The sequence below is a fragment of the Lytechinus variegatus genome, chromosome 2, assembly GCF_018143015.1.
Source record: "Lytechinus variegatus isolate NC3 chromosome 2, Lvar_3.0, whole genome shotgun sequence".
Classification (NCBI taxonomy): Eukaryota; Metazoa; Echinodermata; class Echinoidea; order Temnopleuroida; family Toxopneustidae; genus Lytechinus; species Lytechinus variegatus.
Window position 1 is genome coordinate 81,200,701 of NC_054741.1, and position 21,726 is coordinate 81,222,426.

Sequence of the window (21,726 nt, forward strand, 5' to 3'; positions counted from 1 at the left end):
AAGTGTCCATAGGATTGTGATTTTTTGCATGGTCAGCCCCCCCCCACTTTGAAAACTATTAACATACGAACATTGTCATGTATGAATTGTGGTTTAGTCTAAGATTTCAAAGAATAAATTGTTTCAAATCAATTCCAATCTATAATTGCTATGATGTCAACGATTTTGTTAGATATTGAATTCGATTTATTGTTTAATTTTAAACAATTAATTGTTGCACTAGTCATGGATTTAAACTTCATTATCCATACCGATTCAACAATATTATGAAAGGAAGTTTCATGTTCAAACGTTCACATGAAAATTGGCATGTTTTCCTAAATCGGATTGCAGACCAATCACTTATTCAAACACACATTGTAATACATTATCAATACCACAGTCGTCAGTCGGCACCACTATATATACTACACATAAATTAATACCATATAACTGATCATGATCACGATGATAGAACTGTAATTTGTCTGATATGTTAAAGAGTTAAAAATCTCCTATACATGGCCAAGTCATTACGAGGGGGGGCAAGATGGCCTAGACATGACGTCATATTTGTTCTCAACTGCACGAGCGCGGTATTTACAGCCCAAACCTTTCACCTTTTTCTTATTTTGTTGTCAATCTTTTCTTCTTCTTTTATACTAAAAACATATAGGGGTGTTGTCCCTGCATCCCCACTTGTGACACCACTCCTGTCATGCCACCAGAGGCCTATTTTCAAATCTAAATGACCTTTATAGCCTAGTTCTGTCCTTAGGAAAACAAATGGAGCTTACCTGCTTCTTCATGAGTGATCACCGATACAAAGGTTGACATTTGGATTCACATGTCAACATCAACCAACAAGGAAGTGAGATTTTGAGGATTTTAGCAATGTTTCGTGATTTTTTTTGCACAAGGATAATAGTTCCCTGTTTTAGATAGTGTTTGATAGATATAGTTCTATTTCATTTGATCATTCAGACTTCTTTTCGATCACACCAACGAAACCAACATCAACTAGCCACATCCCCTCCCTACCCTTGCCATCATGTAAGTGTGTCTCGAAAAATATCGTAAATAGTCTTGCCTTTGTATGGGTTGCGAAAGAAAAAAAATCCACCCACCCTCACACACATTGCTTGACCATCTTGGTTTTACCGATTCATCACAATTATTTGAAAAATGCACATACTTGAAGCCGATTAATGGAAATGATCGCTGTAAAAATAACGCTTTTTTGGTTGTGAAATGACATTTACGTTTCTTCGTATTAAATTTGATCTTTTGTCTCAGAGTGTTGAGAAAAAGACACCAATATCTGACATTAAAAACAAGCACTTTAATTCACACGATTATAAATTAGGCTAAAAGTGACTATATAAGCCTAGCTCACTCATCAATCTCAAACTAACCAGCTAAAAAATGACTTGATGAATGGGATCAGCTGCGTGCAACTGTTATTCTCATCATCTTTTTATCATAATAAAAATTACTGTGTATATCATACTGAATGAGATATGATAAAACATATCAAAGCGTAGACGAAGTTGGACCGTTATGCAGACGCAACTCAATCATAACTTGCCTACTCTGATTTTTTCATCTTAGGATACACAGCATCACGGCCATTTTGGTAGCCATTTTGGTCCGCGCTGCGATGTCCGTTCTGCTGACGACCGTTCACAAAGACGTTAGACGTGCGATCTTTTGTCACCGTCTTCAGGAAGATAACAAACCACGTCGTCTGCAACACCGTCACCAAAAACATGACAAAATGGCATCCGAAATACATGGACTTAGCCACCTCCCACAGAGTTTGATTGTATGTGTAGGCATAGATGAGGTATATGGAAGGGAATAGAACGATTCTTGCGATAAAGAAGGTTACCACGGCGAGAGCGGAGTTGATCTTGAATGCAAGATTTTTCGTGTAACCGTGCTAGGAAGAAAATGACAAAATATACAAAATGTGAGTTAAATCACAACCTGTTAGGAGATTTTGAAAAGATATTGGTCAAATAAACAATGAAGGTTGTTTTCCTAGATTGATGGGCTGAAAGCTCAGACAAACCAATAAGCCTAAAGGTTTTGAAAAAAATATGATTTTGAAAAACTATCAGTATTAGTACATGATGTATTTGGTGGAATTTTGCTATGCCCCCTAACCAAGTTAACTGAAAATTGATTAATCCATAATGTAAACAGTTTTTAAACGCTTCAAAGAGTTTAAACAAAATATTCTTGCAATTAAGTACCATTTCACTGTCATCGTATTTGAGATAAATGGACAATTGAACGATTATGATATCCCTTATATTATAAAATGGCTGTACTTCAAAAACGTAGTTTCCAAAGCTGATTGAAGTATTAATTCTCTGTTTGGGAGTATCAGATCAGCCTGCAACTAAAATTGCAATTAAATAAATTAAAAAAAGTAATTTCTTTCACAGTATTTCAGTTGGATATTATCACATATACAAAATCCTAGCATGATTCGTAATCATGGTTGTTTGCATAAAATGGATGCCATGTTGTTTTTATACCCATTTATATACACCATTATTATCAAAAGGGTTGCCAAAGATACAGTTGCAAATGTGATTTCTCACACGTGTATATATATATATATATATATATATATATATATATATATATATATATATATATATATATATATATATATATATGTGTGTGTGTGTGTGTGTGTGTGGGGGTGTGTGTGTGTGTGTGTGTATATTATGTTTATATTTTAATTCATTTCTTTGATCACCAAGGCTCTAAAATTTGTGAAGAAACACAACCAAATGACGTCAACAATTTTTTTCACATATTTCCCGAATCAGTGATTAACTAATCAAATTACTCAGAGTACTCATTCATCTACTTACCCTTATAAAAATCTTCCTGATGTTGAGAAATGGAGCGCTTAATTCAGTAAAATGCACACACGAGATCATAAAGGCTGCTTTACCAAACCGGTAGTGCTATGGAAGGGAAAGATGAATGATGGAGAAAACAGCATTGAAAAGAAAGTTACAGTAATCAGCTTCAGGCGAAGGCGTATATACAAGGGCATAATAATTTGCTCTCCTGATGATAATCATCTTTCTATTCGTTACTGAATGCTGACACATAATTCCAATACTATGAATACATTAATCCCCACAATCTTCATTATCACTAACATCATTATCCTCCTCCTCCTCCTCACCATCATTATCACCATCATCATCATAATGATCATCATCCTTATCACCATTATCCTCTTTATCATCATCAACATACAATCATCATCATTATCAATTGTCTTCATTATCATCATCATCATCATTATCATATTCATCATCATCATCAATATAAAAAATCATCAACATTATCATCATCAACATCATTTTCATAATCATTGGCATCATCATATTCATCATCGTCGTCGTCGTCATCATTATCATCATCGTCATCAGCAGTATCACCTTCATCGTCATCATCATCATCAGCATCATCATTATTTTCATTATCATAATCATCATTATCATCATTGTCATCATCGTCGTCATCATCATCAACATCATCATCATTATCATTGTCATCACCATCATCATCACCATCATCATCGTCATCATCCTCATAATCATAACCTACCAAGGTAAGAGGGTAGCCTCCGACAACTACTGCGATGTGATGAACGATGATCAATGGGTTATCTCCTAGGAATGGCCTTAAGGTTATTAAAAATGGTGTTTTCATCATCTGATTCTCCCGACAGTAAGAGATATACATGATCACGACATCATAAATCCAGTACGCGAAGGTAAAAACGGATAGTTGATTTAATAACGGGCAGCTAGAAACAATCAATGACCAGAGATAAAAGAAAGAACACAATATTAAATTCGTATAAAATTTTGAGACAAAAATCACTTTTAAATATGACACTACTTGCAGAAATTCAGTGAGAAACATTTGAAATGTATTGTTGGATTTTTTTTGTGTGTCTAGGCAAGACCTATTGGATTACTTTTTGGATCTACATTTTGAAATAAATTCATTGTCACGATCGTTACATGGAGAAATTTTGAACAGGACATTAACTATGCGAAGAAAGACATACAGGTTTTGAGAAATCGAAACGGTTTAATCCGAGAGTTAGGGGTTATCTTTCATGTCTTTTACTAATTATGTTCATGATATATGGATGAATTTGCTCTGACTCAGACTAAAAGAATTGAATGAAATTTATAAAAATCAAATTAAATTATATAACGAGAGAAAGAATAACTTACTCTGCATAGAATACATCATGATATGTCCTGGACATTATGACACATGCAATGGTAAAATGGACCACTGCGTGAACACATGATACCAATCTGAAAAAAAAACAAGATTATTGTCATATTTCAAAATTCAATATACTTTAAACAAATGGCACGTTGCACTTCATCCGAAGGTTTTAATTTAAACCATATAATCAATGACAAATGGTCTGCCTTAGAAATATAATCTGAACGAAACTAAGATGTTCCTATTCGTGTATGCGTGTCTTTTGTTGTTATTTTTTTTAATAAAAATTACCGCCACAGAGGGAATATTTGTGAAAATTCATTTACATTGAAATTCACACCCGTCGAACAAAAATAATCGCCTATTATCACAATCGTTGTGAAGAGTCAAATCTTACACAGATGTGGCGCCATTCATTTATTCATTTGTTTGTTTTATTTATCTTAAACTGCAGGGTAGGCCTGTTCAGTTATGCCAAATTGCTTTCCAAAGGAGCGCTGCAATTTAACAAATAACTCAGCATCAAAGCAATTCAACGTATGTTAAATAATTATAATCAAGTAAAACAAAATACATTATATATAGATAGTGAATCAACAAGTATCATGGAATCATTACTTCAAATTATTCAGTGTAATTACATTATGACAGTCATATAAATTCAATAATTTACAGTTTCTTTTTAATGCATGGACGTTCATTTTTGTATATCACAAGGGAGCGAATTAAAAAAGACGGCAGCAAATACTCAAAAGATTTTCTTTTATAATCCGACCTTGGGCAGGGTATTTGAAGGGGACATTGTTCAGAATATTATTCACATATACGTTTGCATATAAGTGGTTCCAGATAGACTGGTGCTAAACCGTTTTGTATTTTGAAAGCAAGAACACAATATTGATATTACATACGTTCCTCCACTGTTTGCCATTTGAGTGTAGACAACAATTCATGTTGGATAGTAAGATAGTCCTTCTTCAAAATTATTCGGGCATACTTATTCTACAGTTTTCTGCACAGCTTCCCCAAGATGTACAACAATAATCAATGTAAGGTAAAATCGTGGCAAAGTTGAATTCTTAAGAATCCTAGGCGTAAGGAATATTGACCGATTCTCTTTATATACAACCTATCTTACGAGATATTTTCATCTCCATAAAGACACATGTTGGCATTAACATTCAAATTCAAGTTACATTATTATATCACTGATTAAAATACAAAATATTAATGGACCCAATATGGATCCCTGTGGGACGCTTGATCTCATTTTTACACTTTCAATTATAGTTATTTACTACGACAAACTGTCTCCTGTCTGTTGAATATGCTTTAATCCAATCATAATTCGCTAACCTTTATTCCATAATACTTCAGTTTTCCAAGAATGAATACTTTGGTATAACGTCAAACGCTTTGCGTAAATTGAGGAAAATACCTCCGATCTTTTGCCCGTGCTCCATTTTATCAAACAAATAGTCTGTAATTTCAGTTAGACATGTAGTACGCAAAAGTCTAAAACCTGACTGAGAATTCGTTAGCAGATTGTTTTCATTCAAGTATACATAAAGACAGAACAGATATCGGTCTAAAATTATCGACATCATCATGATCCTCCTTTATGTGTTGGAGTAATTCTTGCCGTCTTTAAATCTCTTGGAATGGTACATGTTCGCAATGTCATATGGTTCTTCTAAAAAAAAAGAGCAGCCAAAAATAATTTCAAATAATTTCAAAGTTAATAGCAGTCTATATTTGATTTATATACCGATTAGCTCTATTCATGATTTAATCAACTGAATTATGGCATTAAACATCAAAATCATTATGAGGAATTTCAATTTAAAATGGCATTACTTAGTATGGGAACATGTGGTAGATTATACAAACAGGAGTGGGTCGGGAAAATGCCCCTGACCAATAGACCAGTTCGTAGAAACTTCATGGACAATTTTGGTCAAATGACCTTTCATTTCTTTCATTATGATAGGCAGATTTCAAAGCAAGATATTACGTAAGCATGCCTTACATAGCAGGATGAATAAATTGAATAGACCAGGTGACCAGAATCGCACACCAATGAACACTTTATGAAAGTATTTGTTGCATTCCTACTTTGCATGCACATCATAGCATGTTGCACAAAGTACTTGGCAAACTGTGCGTTCGTGGACGCATTGTTGTTGTTTTTGGATGTAAATGAAAAACACAATTCAAAAGAATAAATGAATAATCAAGACGTCTAAGTTGGTGCTTATCTCATTAGATTTTAAACCACCATGTCATTTTAGTACAATGACCTTCCTCTGATCATGCGCAGAAAGGAACTACGAACTGGATTATTCCCCACCCACTAGCGTACCTGTGGGGGGCAGGGGGTGGCAGTCAAGTCACAACCCATGCAAGGGCCGTATCCCTTGCCCCCCCCCCCCCCTGACGAGTCACAACTGATCCCTGACGAGCCACCAGTGTTTTTTGTCTGGTACGAAATCCTTTATTTGTGGTTGAAGAGCTTCTTTTTTTGGGGGGGGGGTTGTCAATTTTTTTGGCGGACGATTTTGCCCCCCTGTGGAAAATCCTAGGTACGCCGCGCACTGTCCCCACCGATTGTCGCTCATCTTTCAGGTCTTCGTAAATGGTATTAAAACTTTAACTGGTAGCTCTTCTGTGCACATACGTTGTTTTCATTCATTAACCAAGCTATCATTTTTCAACGCATAGGTCATACCCGTATAATTAATGTTTGTAATAAATATAGATGTTTACAGATCCTTGGCATAATTTGAACATGTACTTAATTTTCTTACCAAAGAAAGTATAACCGGGTTTTTTTTGGGGGGGGGGTTGGGGGTGCGCTCTCTCTCTCTTACAGATTTATAATTTCTTAGTTTATTTATGTATGGCTACAATAATAAGTCCGTTGTATTTGGCTGTCGTAATATTCATATTACTTTCTGCCCATATTACCTTAATATAGACCTACATGTTCATGCATGTACTAATATATGGGCCTTCTGTTTATTTGATATTATTTGATTTGATTTGAATTTGGTTTTGATTTTATTTCTACATTAAGTATAAACAAGTATAATAATTTTTGCAACATAACATAGGAACAAGTCAGGGGCCGCGGAGCGGTTTTCAAAGTGGAAGGGGGCTGACCATGCAAAAAATCACAATCCTATGGTAATTTTTCTGTTTTTGTACACGGTTTTGAAAAAAAAGTGGGGGGCTGAAACCCAGGCCCCCCGCTTCCGCGGCCCCTGCAAGTTGAACGCCCCTGGCAGTCTCGCCTGCATTATACGCAATTCGATATAGCAGCAATGCTGCCTTTGAAAACAGCTAATGAATAATTATTCACAGAAGAAAACACTAACATGATAATAAAATGTTATGACCATTGACCCAAAATGACCTTTGACCATGATCATGTGACCTAAGACATGTGAAAAACAATCATTTATACTTGATTAACCTTATGTCAATGTTTCATTCTAGTTGAATAATTCTAGCTTTTTGCTCGCATCATTGTGAAATACTTATGATCTTAGTGAATTCCTACTAACAAGCATGAAATGCACCTCTTCATGTTTGAATTTAAAAAAAATCAACTCAAGCTTCACGCTCGCGATATTTGATTAATGATATACGTATCATGTTCATGATTACAATGACTACAAAAAGTGTTCCATGTGTTTAAATATAATTCTAAAAAAAAATAATCAAGCGCTTGGTGCTTGCATTAGATGGCTGTGGATTTTTGTGAGAATGTCATTAATCAAAAGACAAAAAAAAATTCGCTTCAAGCAAATTTCATTTAAAATCATGCACCGTATTAGCTGCTCAAAAACGCCATTGCTCCCATGCAACGTCCAACGTATATCCCTGCATCCTTTTTTTGGGGGGTGTGGGATCTTTGCTTAATAGAACAATTTTCCCCTTAAAATCGAACGAATTTCTGGAGCCCCTTAGTCTCGAAATCCTTGACCCACCCCTATTTATAACAAGTGAATATCTGTCACTTAATACACACCACTACTGGGCGTTGTGGTGTGCATTAACCCACCTGCACATGCATGTTACATATTGATTCTAAGATCCGCAGTTCTACAGCCGTGCCTCTGGTCATGTCTTTCAGATGATGACGTTAAATATTAGTCCAGGCGTAAATAATATCTGATTGATCAAGTCCACTTAAAAATGATCAGACGTTAAAAAAATATATACCCTGTAGTCAATGCTTTCCTGGCACTTACTAATATTCTGAATACAAATAGAATCAATAATTGTTCATTAACAGACTATGACCATTTGGTAAACACGAGTATCCTTTGTAAGCGATCCCAAACAATCAACCTGACTCGTTATCATACTGGACGAACTTGTGAAGGTGAATTGTAGGACACAAATGTTGACTTTATTGTAGACTTTAAAATCAAATTCCACGTTTAATACACATACACGTTTAATGAAAACCCTATTAATAATTCGCTTGATTTCTCATGTAATAAATAATTCATTTGTTAAGCGCATTTTAGAGATCACCAATATTATGCGTAAGTACAATATTATTATCATTATCCCCTATATATACTGTCGATTTCTGCGCATTTCACAATTTGACGGAGGCATTGTTGGCGAGTACATAGATTTCACTCAATGTTGAATAATAAAAAAAAAAGAATAATTGTTTACCCAGGGTTAAAAAAAACCCACCTTAATCTATAGGCTGATTATAGGCATAATATATTATCTTATCCTTCTCCATTCTCAAAATTTGAGCGCCGGGCAAGAAGGCAGAGGGTCCCATCATTTTGCTAGTCTTTCGGTCGGAGATCGAACCAACGACCTCCCATTCTACCGTGCACAGAGCCACCATTCCACGTTATCAATTATAGTGCAATAAAATAAAAATTTTGGGAAAATTCATCCATATAAGTCATAGTTTCCTTTGTCTTGTGTCGTCTTGTTCCACAATGCTCGAATTATACAGTTTTGTTTCACAACGATCAGTTAACAGTTCTAGACCTTCCTCCTCGCTCGTCTATAAATTTTCATAATCGTTTTCTTCCATAATAGTTTCCACTCGAGTATTTACGTTTTATCAACCTTTTTTGGTCTTATAATTTGTTGTTGTTGTTTCTTACTATTTCGTTTTCATTACATTTTTATTCTACCCATTTTGCTTTATCTATCCTTCATACATGTATATCAGCGAATATTCAAAGGTCTCTCAATTTCTATATCTAGTATTAATTAAGAAAATACAATTCTGTCACCAAAGTGATACTATCTTGCAATTTAAACGAATAGAGTATATTCATTTAATAATAATAGGCATTTATATAGCTTAGATATATTATTAATTGATTATTTATACAATAATCTTCTACTTTCTCGTCATCTTTATTACTGTATACAATATGTTCTGGTGGGTGTTTCATAAAGCTGTTCGTAAGTTAAGAGCCACTTTAAGAACGACTGGTGAACCTTCCTTACGCTCTAAATAATCACCAATGAACATTTAATGGTCAATATCATTTACCACAAGAATGGATCACCAGTCGTTCTTAAAGTCGCTCTTAACTTACGACCAGCTTAATGAAACGGCCCCCTGACCTTTTTTGTCTTATCTTCAAGGGTATACAATAGGATCTTTATTGGAGTCAATTGCAAAGTTGTAATTTAACAACACTTACAAATAGAAATTGATTGTAAGAGATGTTATTAATTTCAAACCAAAAAATATTGCTTGCCTCCTTAGCTCTATCATCCTCTCCTTTCTTCTTCATCTTTCATCACGTTTATTCAGTCACATAATACTTCCCTTTTCCTATTTTTTTTCCTTCTTTTCCACCCATTCATATTTCTATCTCTCTGTCTCTTTTTCTCTGCATTACACGCAAACACATACACACACCCTCCCTCACACCACTCAAGCATCTCAAACATGGTCTAACCAGACATGGAAGGTGGTTAAGGAAGGCTCCACTGGTAATAAATAAATTGAGTTGAGTGAGAGAAGCAGCACAATTATTTCTTATTCTTTCTTCATTCGTCTACGTCAAACGTATCTTGCATAGGGCCTGAAGATGGCCTACAATAAGCAAGTACAGCGAGATTCTCATAGCTCTCTTGAAAAAAAATGTGTATTTTCACGCAGGCCCTGTAATATTGAATTACAATCAAACGGAAGTCCACCCCACCCGAACAAAAAAGTTGGTTTAAATAATACGAGAAATGTCCAAGAAGTTAACACTGAAAAACTCATCAAAATCAAAATGCACATCCTGGACAGTGTGCAGGTGAGGGAAGTTTGTTCCCTGAACATGAGGAATTACCATTACCTAAACACGGTGACTCCACGAAATGCATGAATATCACTACATTGTGCATATTATAACTCTTTTGTGAAAAATAAGCGAAATTTTGTTTTTTCCACTTACATGCAATTTTGATAAACTCTTACTGTTTTGATTTTTAAATTTTAGTCTAGTTTTTCTATTATGAATTCATAACGTTTTCAATCTGGAGTTCCAACTGCAGTCCATAAATTTTGAGTGAAGAAGAATGGTAACTATGGCGATAGTGCAGTTCGTGCGTGTCATTAGGTCTATTCACATCATCCGAGGGGTTTTCAAGAAAATGAGTAACAAAAGACGGGATAATTATTTTCAATGTGTGGAATACAAAAAAATCACAAGCATCTCCCTTGAAAGGGCGGCGATAGGGCTTCCTTTGTCAAACTCTCGTTGGTCAAGTGAAATATTCGTCTTCCGCCATTTATTCTTCTAAAGAACTGTCTGTCAAACAAACATTCGATTCAATTCATTTATTTCCATAATTAAATTAAAAAATATAAAAATATAATAATAGTATTAAAAATACGATATCAAATGTAACATCAAAGATATGGGTACATTTGCTTATCTAAAGGTATGGTCACACCGCCCGAGCGTTGTTGGAGCAGTCGTGGAGCGGAGAGAAAAAAAATCATCAACCCTCGCTACCCTTCACCATTTTCGATTTTGATTGTTTGTTTTTTGTTTTCGATTTTTTCCCCCAAGTTTGTGAGCGAAATTCGACCCCCTCTCCCTACCGCTCCACGACCGCTCCAACAACGCTCGGCCGGTGTGACCACGCCTTTAACTTAATTGCTTCTTTTATCATATTCTCTTAATAACCCATGACAGATGTTCTCACATCAAATCTGCACCACAGTTTACGTTTGGTCAACTGAGGAATCGATTTCGTGTGAGTCTTATGATGATGGTTTCAAATCTTTCTTTGTCGTCCAGGTAACTGCGAAATTGAATTATTGATCAATGCTTCAAAAATAACAGTTGCCCCTTTTCAGCCATTTGCTAACTTTTTGCTTGAATTAGTATGATTTCATACTGTGCACCTTCGCGAGAAAAAATCTCTCCGTGATGACCACTTGCTCAAGTACAAGCAAGGTACACGGATGGAAGGGGCCACCGCCTTCACGGTTAATAAAGTAGATACAAAGAGAATGAAAAAAAAGACCCCAGGAAATGGAAGAAACAGAATGACTGCTATATAAAAATTACGAATCTGGATCGTGTAACCCTCTAATACTATTACTGTTTAATTGAAAAGAAATGACACAAACTTTAGGAACTGCCCCCCCCCCTCCCCAACAAATTGCATTGGCGCCACCACTGTTCATTCGGCCCAATAACTTTGTCAACCTAATACGTGTATATAAGTTAATTGTATCTTTCAATGGGGCCCGATATCAAGTCTAAAAATCCGGGAGCGAAGCGAGATAGCATTTTCTTGGCGATGCGACGGTCGGCTGCGCGGACTCCAACAGCTTCGTCACGAACTGTCGGCTCGAGGGTATACACCGAACGAGCGCCCCCCCCCCATCCATCCGTCCACCCAGAGAGCAAAGTAAACGCCATCTCCTCTCCACAGGAAACATTCCTCCACAAATACTGGAGATTCAGATAGAGCAAAGAGGTGTAGGCCTACATGTATGTTTATAAATGCGGTTGAGAAGGTTCATGAAGGTTATGAAAGCCTATAAGACTATCCTGAAGAACGATGTATATGTCCACAATCAAGCAAACCGCGCACTGGGTATATCCTAATGTAATTTCACCTTCTAAGGTACAGACAGGCCTATATTGTGTGAGTTGAATTGAAATTAGTGAAAAAGAGGAAACATGGATGAGGAATTTTGCCTTGAAACATGACCTTGACTCGTTAAAGTCTGGAAGATGCAGGAATCTTTGAAAATCGGGATTTGGTTAAAGGGGAGGAGGAGTCATTATATTCTATATTTTTAAAATATTCAAATATGGGCAAGGGGGAGAGGCGGAACACGGCCTAGATTGGTATTTGATCCTGGAACGTTCGGATGATAACAACTGTTACATTACAATGATGATGATGATGACGATATGATGATGACGATGATTATGATGATGGTGATGATGATCATTATACTGATAATACTAATGATAATAAAAATAATACTAATAATAATAAATAATAATAACCATAATAATAATAACAGTAATAAAACTAATAGTTATCATTATTATTATTATTATCGTTATTACTATTATGGTATTTATTTATCAAAATCTCAAAACAAACAGTCCTGAACGAGGCCCCATACCATATATACAAAATACAAGATATGTGATGAAATAATAATCGATCATCTTTACACAATGACAGCCTGTAATAATTTTTTTTTGAATTGTACTTGATACTTGATGCAGTAATCCCTTTTGCAGCTTATACAGGAAGCTATACTGGAATGAAATTTTATAAAAATACATATTTCTATACTTAATATAAGAAGCATCACAGGAAGATGCACTTTGTCGAAGAAAAATATAAAGAGAAAAGGTAGATGAAACAAAGACAGAGAGAGTGGTGAACAGAGGGAGAGAGCGAGAGAGAACCAGATTAAGGAGGACCAAAAGAAAGTAAGAGGACATTATATAGACGGAAGCATGTAATACAACAAATGAGCGTAACTGCAATTTTTCTTATTGAAAAATCTCATTAATGGGCGGTGTGGTAATTATCAATGTTCGTCAAAGAAATTAGTGAGTAAAAAAAATGCATTTTTTTTGGGGGGGATGCACAGTAGATCTATAGATTTTTGTATCCAGCATGTTCTGGTATACAGACCTGCCAACCTCTTGGAATGAAAAATTGCATATAATGGTAAAAAAACTGTATTTTTCCCCAAAAAAAATGTGTTTCATATAATTTCATAATAAAATACGTGGCGCACTCGCTCATCGCGGCGTTCAAGCTGCATGCAAGCTAAAATACGCACCGCTCTTGCAGATAAAAAAAAGAACATTGAAACATGTGTATATCTCACCCTGGTTTTAACAAAATGATTGAAAATAAAAACAAGTTACGTGATATAACATTGAGCTAATAATAACCATATTTGTGTAAGCTTTATGAAATAGAGACATATACAGACGATTTTTCTCAATAAATTACGATTTCCTGTCCTACCATTCATTATTTTCCCAAATATCAACGATTAAAAGAGCAGTTGTAAAATAAATGAAACAAAACATAGAGGGGGAGGGAGAGGGAGAGAGTTTATATTAACAAGGACAAAATGAGCAGATGACAAATACTACAAGACAAAATAATATGACAATAGACACAAGCAAAATGAAATGACTACGGAAATGAATGGGAATGGAAATAAAATATGGAGTTGATGGGGGTCACGAAAAGAGAGGAGGGGGAAGGTAATGTTGTATATAAGCATTGACCTATTCAGTGCTAGTGACAATAGAGTAGAACACATTAGCTTACAGCCCCTATAAATGATTACATGACCAAGGAAAAAAAGTGGAGAAAAGTAAAGAAAAAAGGGGCAGAAAACGAACGAAAAGGAAGGGGAGGGTGAAATTAATCATTTTGCTAATACTGTGTCAAAATCTATCATAAAATCGGATTTTCATTTCGAAAAGGTAACATTTTTTTGCTAGCTCGCGACTTTTAAAATTTTGCCACAAAGGGCTACGTCATATTGTCCCCCTAAAAATCATTGACTCATAGCACGTACCTGACTGAATCGTTCAGAGGTTATCATAATTAGATGCAACACCGTTTGCTATTCAAGTTCATTCATATATTAACATAAAGTCGTGTTGAAAAAAATCAATTTTAGCCAACTGTTCAAAATTCACACAAACAACATCGATCCCTCGAATCTCGCAACAATGATGAATGCGGCACTCTAACCCCCAGGTTTCAACCCCTTTAAACGCTTCAACATTGTGTTAAAAGACAAGTCTACCCCAATAATCAGAAGAGAGAAATTAAAAAATCAGCTGTAAAATAAGAAATTTATGACATTTTTAATTTTCGCTTAATTTCACAAAACAGTTATATGTACATCCTGGGCGGTATGCAAATGAGCAGGCTGATGACGCAATCCACTCACTATTTCTTTTGTATTTTCTGATTTCAAATATCATTTTTTCCTCATTGTCAAGTGAAACAACGATTAATTCCTCATTCTCATTGAACATGTGGAATTAGCATTGTGTAATACTAGTATATGGTTCAGTTGGACCTTATTGTCAACCTGTAAAAAATATGAAATTCAAACAATAGAAAACAAAATTATGGATGAGGACATCATCGACTCTCTCATTTGCATGGCACTGCATGAGGTAATAATATATATCTGTAAAGCGCTTAGACACGTCGTTCCGATGGATTAAGAGCTGTATAAAAGCGGATTATTATTATAAAAGCGGATAATTATTATTATTATTTTGAGTTGTGCATAATATCACTGTCTTGTGAAAAATAAGCGAAGCTTTAAATGTCATAACTAACTTTATTATTTTACATCCTATTTTGATGAAATTTTCAGCATTATACTAGTTTGCTTTCTTCTATTCATTAAAATAATAAAAATTGGGGTAGGCTTGACCTTTAAGTGGTCTACTGCTTCATTTGAGTAACGTAACTATCTAATTTTTCCAAGATATAGGCCTGCTGAAAGTTTATCACTTTATTGTTTTAGCAAATACATATAACTTCACCTTGAAAAAATGATAATAGTTCGATGCCCCATCATGCATGCTCATGAAGCCTTGATGGTAGTTGTGATTGTGATAAACGATTTGACCTAGCATGACACCGTAATATATCGGCCGATTATGATAACTAGTTTTGCTTCCAGTCTTCTCCTATTAATATCCACGATGACAAGCAACCGCGTGATTAACTCAATGCAAGAAATCTATGAAAAGCCTGCATAAAGTAGACTAAATCTGCAGAACTTCTACATCATCTTTGCCAGAGTAAATTCTATAATTTCAAAGAAACGTGACAAGAGGAAATAATGGCGTTATTGTTTGAGGAAAAAATATGGATAAAGTGTCATTAACACCAAGGTAAGATGACTAACAAGCAAAACGAATGTAAAATTGAATGGCTTTCCATTCGAGTTCTAGAAACATGATTACACGGGGAGGGGTTAGTTGTCTATACAAATGAATGTAAAATTGCGATGGAAGAAGAGAAATATATGATTTATTTTGTGCTACTGAATGAGAGAGGGAAGGAGGGAGTACAGGAGAGAGAGAAAAGAGAGGGAGAGGGAGAGATGGTAGAAACGGGGGGGAGGGGGTGGTAAAGGTGAAAAGAAAGGGATAGGAAGACGGAGGGGGGAGACAAATGAGAAAGAGTGAGGTTTTTTTCAATTGACGTAAAGATGGGGCCACAATCTATCAGAAAATTGGTGTTTGTACTAGGAGTAAGACGACCAATAAAAGTCCTTGCTCGCTGCGCTCGCTCACAGATTTTCACAAACTTTGCTGCATACGCCATCTTAGGCCCCTAAGATTTTTGGCTCATCATGCATATTTCCCCCTTTTTTTGATAAAAAAAACAAATACATAGTATGTCAGTATCAGAAGTATAGGTAGCTCTCTCATGAACTTCTGCTTAAGACCTTGAATCTATTGTCATTGCACATCACGAGCGCATTGTGTTAAGTGGCGACACTACTGAATTGAAAACAACATGAGTCGACGTAAAAAGCCCTTCTGTTAGCATGTACTTGCTGGAATACATATATTATTACCCCCCCCCCCCCCCGGTTTCCCTACCAAGCCTGCTCCAACACCATATAAGAATATGTGTAGTTACCTTCCTGAAGATTTTGTACCGGTAGTTTTCGCATTTACCACAGTTTACTACGGGGAAAATCTCTACAACGCACCGATTCCTTTGAAAATGCAATCAAAATTACAATGGAGAGCTGAGAGGCTCAGTTTGTCGAAAGTTGGTGGACTGCATGGGACAGCGGATCATCCGAAGATTTGCACCGTACGAACAAGTGCAAGTATGTCGTTTTGCAGAGTCAAGAGATTCCGATGCTGTCCAAGTCCACCAACTTTCGACAAAAACCTCTCATTTCTCCATTTAATTTGACTTGCATTTTTCAAAGGAATTTGTGTGTTGTATACTTTCCCCGCACTAATGTAAATGCGAAAAGTATGCGGGTGTCTATACCCAAAGGCCAAATTTAATCAATTTTCAGTACATATTGTCGAAAAAATGTTTAAATTTCAGTAAAACTATTTAAAATGATCAAGAATCCATCGATAAAACCATGATTTCACATTACATATATCAATAGCCTTTTTGAAGTAGAACTTTTTCTTACATAAGACGAGGGGAAATGAAATATCACTTTTATAATATGATAATAAAATAGTGAGTGTGTTACGTCACATTTTCCACATTTTTAATATGCCCATTCATTCTACATATTGTGTTTTTTAAGGAAATTTTCGATTTCATACTTATTTGACTTTTAATTTTAAGTGTATCATATCATGATTATGTTTGCCACATTGCATTTTTATCTCTTCTTTCAATAAGACGCAAGTGGTATAAGTACAAACATTGTGTTTTCTAAGGCATTGACAACATTATTTGTACAAGTAGCTGCACTTGATATATATGATGGGACCTCTTTGAATTGTTATGACAAAATTTAATTTTTTATCATTAAAATATGAGTGTTTATACTGTCATAGTGTTGTTTTTTATTGAATGCTGAACTGTAATTTGAACAATAACTGTGACTCTAACTATAACAAGAAGACCAGATTCTTCAGGAAGCCTATTCAAATGCAGACTAAGATTGCAAAAACAGAAAAACAATGTCAATCTAGTTTCCCTTAGCATCCGGCCAGGTTATGACTTGGGCGGAAGTTGTCATGTGGCCGCGTGTGTAAGGTTTTATCATAGAGCTAAAAGACGTCTTTCAGCTTCATGATTCAATTATCGATATCATTATTTTGATATAGGCCTATATCTATGATCTTACACAATATCAATAGGTATGGCCGTTATGATTACAAAAAATGTCCAAAGACTTGAAATAAATAAATGCAGACTGTTATTTTGAAGTTCTGAAAATGAACAGAATAAAGGCTACCGGATCAATATATAGGTCATATTTCAGTAATTTCTTTTTAAGATATAAAATATGGATTGTATATAGGCCCAGCCTCTAGGGATAATTTTTTTTCTGAATATGTATTTTCTAAATTCATATGGGTCATTAACGCATGCTATGATCATTCACATGGGAACAATCATCTCCTTCCACCTTTTCTTCTTTCTCTTCACCCCCTTCTCCTGTAAATTCTTCTTCTCCTCCTTTTCTTCTCCTCCCTCCTCCTCCCTCTTCTTTCTCATAATTTCCTTCTTCTTCTTCTCCTTCTTCTTCTCCTCTTTCTTCTTCTTCTCCTCCCTCCTCCTCCCTCTTCTTTCTCATAATTTCCTTCTTCTTCTTCTTCTTCTTCTCCTCCCTCCTCCTCCTCCCTCTTCTTTCTCATAATTTCCTTCTTCTTCTTCTTCTTCTCCTCCCTCCTCCTCCCTCTTCTTTCTCATAATTTCCTTCTTCTTCTTCTTCTCCTCCTCCCTCCTCCCTCTTCTTTCTCATAATTTCCTTCTTCTTCTCCCCCCTCCTCCCTCTTCTTTCTCATAATTTCCTTCTTCTTCTTCTTCTCCTCCCTCCTCCTCCTCCCTCTTCTTTCTCATAATTTCCTTCTTCTTCTTCTTCTTCTCCTCCCTCCTCCTCCTCCCTCTTCTTTCTCATAATTTCCTTCTTCTTCTTCTTCTCCTCCCTCCTCCTCCTCCCTCTTCTTTCTCATAATTTCCTTCTTCTTCTTCTTCTTCTCCTCCCTCCTCCTCCTCCCTCTTCTTTCTCATAATTTCCTTCTTCTTCTTCTTCTCCTCCCTCTTCCTCCTCCCTCTTCTTTCTCATAATTTCCTTCTTCTTCTTCTCCTTCTTCTTCTTCTCCTCCCTCCTCCTCCTCCTTCTTCTCCCGCTTCTTCTTCTCCTCCTCTTCCTCCTCCTTCATCTTCTTTTTTTTCTTCCAGTTCTTCTTTTTCTTTTTCTTCTTCATGTTAACCTTCTTGCTCGAACTCCTATTATAATTGTCTAAGGCTCTATTTCGGTATACAGTCACTAATATTAAAATTATAATATAATTTCTATTTAACATCAATTGACTGGAGCATCATGATCCACCAATGAGTACACCCCCCCCCCATCTACCAGAGTCCAACGCCTGGTCCCTGACTCTACCGCCCCTGCCCCCCCCCCCCCCATTCATATTCAAAGTCACAACCAATCTACATAGTTATGCAAACAGTGATTTAATTGACTCACTTTTAATCCGCCCATGCACTAAAATGAATGCCTTTCATAAATGTGTCTTTAATTATAGCCCCTCCCCTCTGAAAAAATATGACTGGCCTGCACATGCCTCGGCTTTGTTTTCCACAATTGCAAGGTTAACCAGGGACTCTCTGGGTTAACTAAATATTTATATATACTGTTCGCTGTGGCAATGCAGAATGCGGGTATCTCTCTCAACCATACACCATAATACTGTACACCAAAAATCCAGAAGATATAGCAGGCATACATGTACATGGATCCTATACCCACGAATTTTGTAGCCTCATCATACACCGGGTTCGTACTGCCCGCCGCATGCAGCTGCATGACATTCATGTAATTGTAGATTATAACACAGAGGGGAAAGGGATTCTATTGAACACACACAAATCTCACCTCATAGACGTTCCGCATGCTAGATACGGAGGGTACTTCTTCGAAAGGTATGACCAAAAAACGATGTAAAGTCCAGGCCAGACAACACATCCCGCCAAAAGAAGAGTCCATAAAGATGGATAATACAACGACTCGTCCATGTTCACAACCGGTTCCTCCATCTTTACAACATGGATATGCTGGCGATAAATTGAAGTAAATTGGAGAGGCTGAGGTAGTAGAGACGTGTAGGATCACCGCTTCCTGCTACTCGCTATAGGGTACACGATGGATGCCTCTGTATCACTCACTTTTGGGCATAAGTGACCGTACGAGCTCAATTTGCTATAATCCCCCGACCGCAAACCTAATATATTCTCTGGACATGATAAACCAATGGATCAATGTCAATGAAAATAGATATTTCCTTACAAGATCCGATGTTCTTGGTCACGTTTTTATCTAAATGAGATAAAGAAAATTTTGATTGTGTGCATATAATCAATTGTACTTTGATTTCCCGCACACTCTAGCGAAGATTACAAAGAGTGGGGGAAAATGTATTTGTCTTGATAATGAGACACGTCCCCTGGATATGTCCTTCCTTCTTTTCTTCCTCTATTCCTTTCCCCGTCTGTCCGTGGTTAATTAATTAGTTTGTGTCTCTTCAAGATCGCTTTCACACCAACTATGCGCGTCTCTGATCAAGGCTTCCGTATTCACCCTCCCGTTATAATAATGATGGTCAAAGTTGACTCACGTAGACTATCTACCTTTTCCAATCATTTCATTGGAGCCAAACTTTTCCAGTCTCAAGTGAGCTATATACTGTATAATAGACATGCTCGTCTACGGTCTAACATCGCAGACAATGTGACTTTATTTTTGTGTTTGATTGCTTGTCTAATTATTAGTATGGTATGATAACACGCGTAAAATGAACCAGCATAAAACCTCGGAAGTCGTTTGTGTAATGTGTTGCAGTTATTTACCTGTTATAATAGACAGAAACGAGATAAAAATAATTAACCCAAGTAAAATAAGACGGGGCAAAATCAAGGGAGGAGGTAAGCAATTTATGAGGGAGATATATAGGGAGGGGTTCGTTTACCCCCCCCCCCCATTCAACATGTGTGTCTGACATCTGACTCATAAGCACTAACTTAATAATTTCTCCATATTTATGTAAAACATAGGGCCTAACAATCATTTTGTGTGCTGAACAAATCGAGAATCACTTCAGCGAATATATCAACACGGGCCTAACCAATAAATTAATACTATTACCATTTTAATTCAGTTTCAAGGGGATTGAAACTTTGTAAAGGAAAACAAAATCTCATCTTTGTATAAAAGGGGTACCCGAAACTAAAAAATAAACATTATGACAATTAAGCACAAAAATATGTGAAAATGAAATATTTTATCAGAAGAAAAATAATGAATAGCAATAGCATTGATAATTTGGTTATACATGCACTGTCATTTTATTAATGGGCAACAGTTCATCCGATGATTTTACCTCTTATTTTCTATTCTACTACATGAAATATTACAATCATTCTTATGTTTGGTTCAAGGACTGAAAGATAACTCCGGATTCACGATCTATGATTTCTATACTTTATCGACCTTTTTTACAGGTATATGCATTCCTTTTTTACGCATTAGTAGAATTACCAAAATAATATAAGATAATAAATTTATAACAATATTACAAAACTGCAGGACATTAATTTTATAATATGATATTATCATATTGCGGCGACCCGGGGGCGGAAGGGTGTGTCCCCCTCAAATTATCGAAATTTGTTCTGCAGCCAATGCGAGTTTTTTTGTCTCGTCCCCAATAAATGGACCAAACAAAACCTCACAAAATCCCATGTTCAAGCAAACTAGAGGCTGCAATAATGCAAACCTTTAAATCCTTCGGTATTTTCATCAAATCTTCTGTGCATATTCTCCGTTTAATTGAAATGTATTTATTTCTTTAGCCGGACAACCCGTTCTACAAACTTTATCAAACCTTTTCTCTGAATATACACGTTCATTATTTGATCTTTATAAATAAAAATGGATGAAGGGAAATGAGTTGAAATTAAACGAAACCATGGAAACGAAGAATTAAAAACCAAAGCTCCAGAAAATAACCGCCATTCTCCGTATTTTGTCTTTCCCTGAAATAAGTACATGTCAAGAAATGAATTCAAATTCACATATCAATTCTTGCTAACAGTTTTTATCCATCTGAAAATGAAAAAAATAATAATATCCATCTGAAGCCATGTAGGTAGAGCTTTATTTCTTTGATAAATAATAAGGCAAACCTATCCTGAACGGGTACTTTTATA

The 21,726-nt window shown here is 35.9% G+C and overlaps 1 protein-coding gene across 1 annotated transcript; it reads right to left on the reverse strand.

Moving 5' to 3' along the window:
- Positions 1-617: 617 nt before the first annotated feature.
- On the reverse strand, positions 618-20,230 carry LOC121409233 (TLC domain-containing protein 3A-like). The gene is made up of 5 exons (XM_041601100.1): positions 19,397-20,230; positions 4,263-4,349; positions 3,622-3,823; positions 2,871-2,966; positions 618-1,921 (listed from the first exon to the last, which is right to left on the reverse strand). Exons 1-5 carry the CDS (start codon positions 19,555-19,557, stop codon positions 1,568-1,570), a joined length of 900 nt encoding a protein of 299 aa, XP_041457034.1. The 5' UTR covers positions 19,558-20,230; the 3' UTR covers positions 618-1,567.
- Positions 20,231-21,726: the final 1,496 nt, after the last annotated feature.